Genomic DNA, 9,074 nt, shown 5'->3' with positions numbered 1-9,074 from the left:
GGCGGGCTCCGCGTCCTCGCGGAGACAGTCGTGCTACCTGTGCGACCTGCCCCGCATGCCGTGGGCCATGATCTGGGACTTCAGCGAGCCGGTGTGCAGCGGCTGCGTCAACTACGAGTGCGCCGACCGGTGGAGTATCGAGATCGAGACGGCGCGCCAGCTGAAGCGGGCGCACGGCTTCATGCAGCAGGACGGCCGCTCGCCGGGCGGGTTACTACCGGGAGGACCGGGCGGGAAGTCTAGTAAGGAGATCTCCACGAGCAGCAGCAGCAGGGCTCCTCCGGCCGCCGCCGCAGCCCCTGGACCGCTACCCGCTCTCTCGTCCTCACTCCTCGTCCTCGGACCGGCCGCCCGGCTTGGACCGTCAGAGTACCGGGGAGGAGGAGGGGGGCAGCAGCAGGCGCTTATTAACGGCATTCTCCCCGGCGGCGTACCCAACGGATTCCCTAAACGGACGAGCCGCCGGAGCTCAACCGCCAGAGCCCACCCCAACAACCGCAGGAATACCGCGCCGCCGCCGCCGAACCTAGTGCCTTCTTCCCTGCAGCAGGTGAACGGGAGCATGTCCTCCTCGTGCGGGAGCAGCAGCAGCAGCACGCCTCGGTGAACGGCAGACTACCGCGGACAACAACAACAACAACAGCAGATGGGACTCGGAGGTCTCCCGGTGACATGAGCAACAAGAGGCCGTCGTCGGTGTCGAGCAGCGGCGAACGGAACAACACGACCACCGGGAGGGGGGAAGGATGGGGGCAAGCAGCAGCAGCAGCACCGGGCACGGACAGCCTGACGCCGGAGCTCACCGACCAGAGCCACAACAAGCGGGCCGAGCAGGAGTGGATGAGCAAGGGCAAGACGTGCGCGACCTGATGGCGCTGCACACGTTCGACAACCGTTCAAGAAGGAGTCCCACGCCGCATGCAGCACCGGTCATGGGCTACGAGACCGGCGGCGCCACGGCGTCCAAATCAGGTATGTTGTTGCGTCAGTGGTTTAAAAATAAAAAATTATAATAATAATAATGTAAACGTGGTTTTATCATAATAACCCAACGTATTTTCCACTGCGTTTGTGTGGTGCACGGAAAACAAACATACACAGGGATATTTATATAAACGCATCTCCTCCTCATAGTGATTCGATGCAGATGGAAAAACGTGAAATTCCTAACGCTGTTGTTGTTGTTATTTATTATTGTATAATCGCTGTTATTAATTATTATATAGTATTCAGTGTAAATCTACTGTCTGTAGTGTGCAGTGAACAGAGGGGTGGGGGGGTTTGGGGAGGGTGGAGGGGGGGGGGGGGGGGGGGGTGCAATGCTTCCTTTTCCAGTGAAGTGAATTATTCATCCTTGTGTCTGTGAGCTGTGTGAGTTGGCCGGCCTCTCTCTCAAAACTGTGTTTCTCTTTAACCCCTTCCTACCACCACCAGACCGAGGCAAGCACCCGCGGAGCATGAAGAGGAAAGCTTCTCCCGAGCCCGAGGGGGAGGGCACGGCGGCCAAGCTGAACGGGGAAGGAGGAGGAGGAGGAGGAGGACAGCAATGGCTACCGCCTCCTGGCAGCGGCGACGGACTGAAAATGCCACCGGTCCCTCCGCCGGGCTTCGCCTCCTCGGGGGGCGCCCCCTCCTCCACCATATCCCCCCACTCCCGCAACAGCCCGCCGGGCGAGGCGGCCCAGAACGGCCAGTCGCCCATGGCCGCCCTCATCCTCGCCGCCGACAACGCGGGCGGCAACAGCTCGCCGAAGGACGCCAACCAGGTGCACTCGACCACGCGGCGGAACAGCAGCAGCCCCCTGTCGCCCTCCTCCTCCATGAACCAGAGGCGGCTGGCCCAGCAGCGGGGACGGCGTGGGCGCGCTGCCGCCGCCGGGCATGGACCCCGGGGGAGGACACCCGCAGAGCATTCCCGACTCCTCCGTGCCGGGCAGCGTGCCCCTGTGCTGCACGCTGTGCCACGAGAGGCTGGAGGACACGCACTTTGTCCAGTGCCCGTCGGTGCCCTCCCACAAGTTTCTGCTTCCCGTGCTCGCGGGAGAGCATCAAGCAGCAGGGGGCCACGGGCGAGGTGTACTGTCCCAGCGGAGAGAAGTGCCCCCTGGTCGGGTCCAACGTACCGTGGGCTTTCATGCAGGGGAAATCGCCACCATCCTCGCGGGAGACGTGAAAGTAAAAAAGAGAGGGACCCGTGATTTTTTTCTTTTTTTTGTGTTGGAACGCTTTTTGGGGGGGGGGGGGGGGGGGAGGGGGGAGGTAGGGGAAACAAGCAAAAAAAAAAAGAGTATAAATATATAAATATCACCTACATACCATTCAAACAAACTAACGGACTTGTACATAGTGGACCCAAGGGAAGAGTATACTTGGTAAACATGGTTGTATAATTTTTGATTTTTGAATACATTGTGTTTCTATATTTTTGAAGATAAAAAAAGGGTATGTACTCATTATAATGGACTACGTTCCCCACTCTTTGTGATGTTTAACAAAAAAATTCTTGATGTACTTTTAGGTCTGGTGGCAGTTCCTCCTGTTAAAAAACGTAGAATGTTGACTAATGCTACTCTACGAGCACTTGGGCAAGAAAAACTGAAATGCTTTAGCTGTACTTGTATGCACTTGTTTAAAAATTGCCAAATACAATTTCTTGATCTTGTATTGAAACCTAACTGTCTGAGCTTGCTTCATTTTTGGACAGCGTGGTGGTGTGTGAGGAGGGAGGGGGGGAGGGGGGTGCTTCCCACTCTCGTGAACAACATGTCAAGATAGCGACAGCGTGTGCTTCTTTATTACGGCTGCGAGTAGAGCGGCGCTCCTGGGAGCTGCATCACAACCGAATAACACGCAGTAACTGTAAATAGGCTACTGTTCCCGAGCTGCATAACCAATGCACACGGCACGGGAGGACGCCATTACTACACATGTGCAGGGGGACGCCATTACTACATTACTACACATGTGCAGGGGGACGCCATTACTACATTACTGCACATGTGCAAGAGGACTCCATTACTACATTACTGCACATGTGCAGGGGGACTCCATTACTACATTACTGCACATGTGCAGGGGGACTCCATTACTACATTACTGCACATGTGCAGGGGGACTCCATTACTACATTACTGCACATGTGCAGGGGGACTACATTACTACATTACTGCACATGTGCAGGGGGACTACATTACTACATTACTGCACATGTGCAGGGGGACTACATTACTACATTACTGCACATGTGCAGGGGGACTCCATTACTCCATTACTGCACACGTGCAAGAGGACTCCATTACTACATTACTGCACATGTGCAAGAGAGGACTCCATTACTACATTACTGCACATGTGCAAGAGGACTCCATTACTACATTACTGCACACTTGCAGGATGGACTCCATTACTACATTACTGCAACGCTTGCAGATGGACTCCATTACTACATTACTGCACATGTGCAGGGGGACTCCATTACTACATTACTGCACATGTGCAAGAGAGGACTCCATTACTACATTACTGCACACTTGCAGGATGGACTCCATTACTACATTACTGCACACTTGCAAGAGAGGACTCCATTACTGCACACTTGCAGGACGGACTCCATTACTACATACTGCACACTTGCAAGAGAGGACTCCATTACTACAATTACTGCACACTTGCAAGAGAGGACTCCATTACTGCACACTTGCAAGAGAGGACTCCATTACTACATTACTGCACATGTGCAAGAGAGGACTCCATTACTACATTACTGCACATGTGCAAGAGGACTCCATTACTACATTACTGCACAAGTGCAAGAGGACTCCATTACTACATTAGTGCACGCTTGCAAGAGGACTCCATTACTACATTACTGCACACTTGCAAGGAGAGACTCCATTACTACATTACTGCACATGTGCAAGAGGACTCCATTACTACATTAGTGCACGCTTGCAAGAGGACTCCATTACTACATTACTGCACACTTGCAAGAGAGGACTCCATTACTACATTACTGCACACTTGCAGGACGGAGGGTTTCTTAACAGCCGACGCAATGACTCGTCATTTTTCAGCGTTTTGTTGTTATGTAAAAATTGGGTCATCGGTACCAGACGGATCCTGAACCGGAGTTTGAACGTCGCAGAGCGATGCAAACACAGCCAGACCCCCCCCTCCCCCCTCCCCCCGCCCAAAAGGGCAAAGGGCTCTAAATCCTTTAAGCTGCACAAATGCTTTCCACGCTGCAGCATGGAAAAAGTACGATGGGGGAGAAGGAGGAGGTATTCTCCCCCCCCCCCCCCCCCCCCCGCCAGATACGCCCCAGTTGTGCAGAGATCGCCGTAGTAACAGACGGCAGCTTCAGAGTAAAGGTGCCGAGTCATGTTCCGCGAGGTGGAATCTGCAGAGTCAGGACCGGGGGGGAAGCGGGACAGTCGCCAACATACAGTGGAACCGACGCACGTGATATCTTAGGGAGAATTCCCCAGGAATAATAATAATAATCATAATCATTTAAAAAGAAATAGGCTTTTGCACACTGGGTTCCCATGTGTGCAGCTAGTTTGCAGTTTGCCGTCTGAATGGAAAGCGTGCGCTGCTGCAGTTCCTAGAGGGGGATTATTATGTCTGCAGTATATCTCGATTTTTTTTTTTTTTTTTTTGCAGAAGCCTAGTATTTTCAAGGAGAATCCAATCTTGTGTCGGCTATTGATTGATCACGGACTATGAGCAGAATCGTGAGCGTAAGCTATAATAATTGCTCTCTTTGTGTCCCGGGTATACCAAGTTTGTCGATGCTAACAGTTCAGTCATCACTTTTCAAAAAAGACATTACTTTCCACTTTAAACATATTTAAAAAAAAAAAAAAAAAAAAAAAAAAAAGTGTAATACGCTATATATATATCGTGAGGCTACCGCTTTCCAGGGAGCGGGGGAGGGTGGGAGGAGCGGGGGGTAGTAGTCACGTTGCTGTGGAGTTCTGCCTTACCGCTCGCTGTAATCTTCCTCTGGGGGGAAAACAGGCTGTCAGCCCCACATACCAACAAACCCAGCTCGGGTCAAAAATACCTCTTCCGTGTTTTCATCCTTGGCGGGTTCGCTTGCGTTTCTTTTCTCTCTCACACATACAGCCATGAAATATATATTTTTTTAAAATAAAAACGCCCACCAAGGCAGCTGCATGCCGGGCCGAAGCAGCAGACCTCCGTTCCTCAAACAATGAGCGATTCATGGGCTGGTTAGGAGGAGAGAGAGAGGGCTCCTGGCTCCCTCTGGGCACTCTGTGGGCCGCGTGCTTCCTACTAACAGAGAGCGGCTATGTAGTGAAATACACACAGAGAAACGATCAATTTACAGACATCTGTCACTGGTGCCACACTACAGAAGGTTAACCCTTTACTATCACACTACCGACGGGTGTGATAGTAAAGGGTTAACCTTCCGTAGTGTGGCAGTGAAAGTGTTTACCCTTTGTCGTGTGGCAGCGAAAGGGTTATTAACCTTCTGCATTGTCGCAGTGAAAGGCTTAACCATTTGGTAGTGCGGTATAGGAAAAAGGGCTAAGTGTGGCGTGTTGTTGTGGCACAATTGGTTCCTCCTCTCTGTGGCGTTTGATCAAATGTACTTACGTCTACATTCAGTCATTTAGCTGAACGCTTTTATCCAAAGCGACTTACACGTTTTGTACAACGAGACAGCAGGAAGGGCACAACTCTTTATCAGCTGAGTACGTCTATTAGTAGCTATGGTGCCGCATTAGTAGGCAGCGGCGGCGTGATTTGTTGCGGCGCAGACGTTTTTTGAATAGAGACACGGTGTCTTTGTTTGGACAGACGTCGACGCAGGAGGAAGTCGAACCCTCGGCCTCGTTGGCCACAGAGTTGGGACGAGTGGAAGGTATCATTTCTGGACGAGTTCCACTCGATGACTAGTGTACATGAGAGACGTCTGTTGCGTAAGAATTCAAGGCGTAATCTCCCCCCCCCCCCCCCCCCCCGTACGCACACAGCATTCTAGGTAGCTGTTAAACATTCAGCAACAGTGTGTGTGTATGCTAATGCCAATTACTTCTTGGCAGAGGGCTAACTGAGAAACTTAAAAACACTTGTTCTTCTTTCATTATGTATTCATTTGACCTTCATTTTCATAACCGAATGCCAGCGTGGCTGTTCTATCGGGTGAGGATCTATGTGTCCCCCCCCTTCCCTTCCCCCCGAGGCTGACTCAGATGTAAATGTGTGACAGAATAGGGCTAAAAGCCAATCACTGCTCCTCTCATTATTGACATTCTGGTCGGCACTTCAAAATCCCATCTAGATTGCTCCGTCTGGTTGCCTAGTCTTTTAACACACTGATTAACCGACGGACTCCCACTGTTTAATGAAAAGCCTTTACACTCTTTTAACTAAACAGTGAATGGTTAACGCAGTGTGTCATTCTTACACTGGGCGGTTCGGTGCCAGAGATGTAGTCGACTGAAGATGTATTTATTTATAGTGTGATAGTAAAGCCGGGGTTAGCCTTCTGTAGTGTGGTAGTGAAAGGGTTAACCCTTTGTCGTGTGTGGCAGTGAAAGGGTTATTAACCTTCCGTATTGTCGCTGTGAAAGGGTTAAACCATTTTGTAGTGCAGCAGTGAAAGGGTTAATACAAAACGTTAAAAAAAAACACATAATCGAATGTTCCTCCCTCCTCTAGCGTTTGACAAGGCCGGAGGCATATCTTGCGCAAACACGCAGAAATTCAAAAAAAGACACCTGTTTACACCCGTTTTGGATATTTATCACTTACTTATCAGTTGGACTTTAGTACCAGAAAGCCGCTTCGATAAGGTCGATGCTAGATCCCGTCTGCGGGGCCGTTTTTCATTGGGGGTTGTCAGGTTTTTCTGGCCGAGCTATGAAGCCGCAACGTCGTCATTATTTTGACCTTAAAAAGTTGTTTACAACCCTAACCCTAACCCCTCCCACCCCTTAAAGTTAAAGTAAACATGGGCCTTTTCTTCCAGGGCCGTGGGATCTAGCATCTAGCATACCGGGGGTGCCACTCGCTTCCCGGCCATGGGATCTAGCATCTAGCATACCGGGGGTGTCACCCGCTTCCCGGCCGTGGGAGTGATTGCGTCTTACTGGCATCATCACGTCGACACACCGGATCACGTGACCACGGTGTGTGTGGCCTTTCGCCCGCATTCCATATCGTCTCGATCGATCGAGTTTAACGACCCCGCGTTGACATTCGAGCGCACTGCATACTGTAATCATCACAGTATCTTTTGTTTTTTAATCGGTCAGCGATTTGACCTACTTCGTTTCAGTCTACGGAAAAATAAAATAAAAAAAGCCTAATGGAAATCGCCGCATTCCACTCTCTGGGCTGAGTGTGTGGTCGGACGCCGGCGGGGAGGCGGGATGAAAGGGAAGGCGGTTTCCACGGTTTCCACGGCCTGGAACATGATGTCATTAATAAAGCACCGGGTCGAAAAGGAGCGGGGGGGGGATGCGGAGTAGAGGATGATATGTACTGCGATTACAGTAATCCGATTACAGAAAACATTGTAACCGTGATCCGTCGTAAATAGATTACAGACAACTTTTGTGTATTACCTCGATATGTGGTTGAAAGTAAATCGTAGACACGTACGTTATTCTCGCGCGTACGGTAACTTTGAAAGCAAACGGTTGATCGTGGCTGTGTAGACGGCGATAATAAACACAGGCGAGGTAATCCAAAAGTAACTTGAAGATTGAGATTACATTACTGTCTCAAGCGGGTCATCTGAAAACGGATTCCATTTGATTGAAAGTAACATTCACCTGCCAAAGAACACATTCTCTCCACTCGTTAATAACCCTTTCACTGCCCCACGACAGGAAGGTTAACCCTTTGCTATCACACAACCGACGGTCGGCTGTCGTGTGGCAGTGAAAGGGTTAATCACAAAGGAGGCTGGTGCCACTTGTGTTCCGCGCTGCCTGGAACGGTTTACACACTGGATCTAACGCAGCGATACCGTGTCCCTGGAAACCAGTTCTGTCACAACACTGGACTCTGACGTCGCCTGGTTACTGGTTAATCTGCCCGACAACAGCAAAGTCCCACAGTCATGCATTAGCCCTTAACCCTTTAACCCTTAACCCGGTTAACCGTCTGTAGTGTGGTAGTGAAAGGGTTAACCGTCTGTAGTGTGGTAGTGAAAGGGTTAACCGTCTGTAGTGTGGTAGTGAAAGGGCTAACCGTCTGTAGTGTGGTAGTGAAATGGTTAACCGTCTGTAGTGTGGTAGTGAAAGGGTTAACCGTCTGTAGTGTGGTAGTGAAAGGGTTAACCGTCTGTAGTGTGGTAGTGAAAGGGTTAACCGTCTGTAGTGTGGTAGTGAAAGGGCTAACCGTCTGTAGTGTGGTAGTGAAAGGGTTAACCGTCTGTAGTGTGGTTGTGAAAGGGTTAACCCTGTGCCGTGTGGCAGTGAAAGGATTAACCTTCTGTATTGTCGCAGTGAGAGGGTTAAAGTTCCACCTGTTTCACATAGACCTTGTTCGTTGTCCACGTCAGACTCTGTTTGTGCGCGGGCATCAAGGGGGCAAAACGAACGTAATCCTGGTCAGATTTGCATTTGTTAGCCATGCATGCTAGCGATCTCTAAACAAGCAATCCATGCCAAAGCTAGACATGTAAAAGGTGAAAGACTCACACTCACAGCCGTGCTGCTGATTTGGCAAAATGACATCCAGCCGTTTTCGTTTGAAACTACTTTTACTCAGAGGAGTGTCATGGTTTCTCCATAGAGCTCCGTCGTACTTCTTTTTAGCGCAGCAGCTCGCGCAGGTAGGGGGCACCTTAGTCACGTGACTCAGCTGGTATTGCTGATTGGCTCGAACACGGTATGTTTGTATACAGCGAACGGGTCTGTTTGTTCTCCCATGCAGGCTATGACTGTATGATCCCTGGGTTTGGGTTAACTATCCGAAATGCCCAATAAAATCACACTAGGAAGTTTTAATTATATTGAGGCCACTGGATTGAGCTGGTTCTGGTCCAATTCAGGTTGTTATATATTATTTACTATGTTAAACGTCAG

At 50.4% G+C, this 9,074-nt stretch overlaps 1 protein-coding gene across 1 annotated transcript; it reads left to right on the top strand.

Annotated features, from left to right (window-relative positions):
• Nucleotides 1–4: 4 nt before the first annotated feature.
• LOC311247674 (interferon regulatory factor 2-binding protein 2-A-like) lies at nucleotides 5–2,198 on the top strand (the record flags this gene model as incomplete). The annotated part of the gene is given in 12 exon segments (XM_084338688.1): nucleotides 5–256; nucleotides 258–351; nucleotides 354–449; nucleotides 452–485; nucleotides 487–595; nucleotides 598–856; nucleotides 859–972; nucleotides 1,435–1,846; nucleotides 1,848–2,019; nucleotides 2,021–2,135; nucleotides 2,138–2,173; nucleotides 2,176–2,198. Coding segments are annotated over 12 exon segments (1,716 nt in total), but the record flags the coding sequence as incomplete, so codon positions are not given.
• Nucleotides 2,199–9,074: the final 6,876 nt, after the last annotated feature.

Source organism: Notolepis coatsorum, assembly GCF_963971535.1.
Source record: "Notolepis coatsorum genome assembly, contig: SCAFFOLD_3647, whole genome shotgun sequence".
Classification (NCBI taxonomy): Eukaryota; Metazoa; Chordata; class Actinopteri; order Aulopiformes; family Paralepididae; genus Notolepis; species Notolepis coatsorum.
This window is presented reverse-complemented; position numbering and strand designations above follow the sequence as displayed.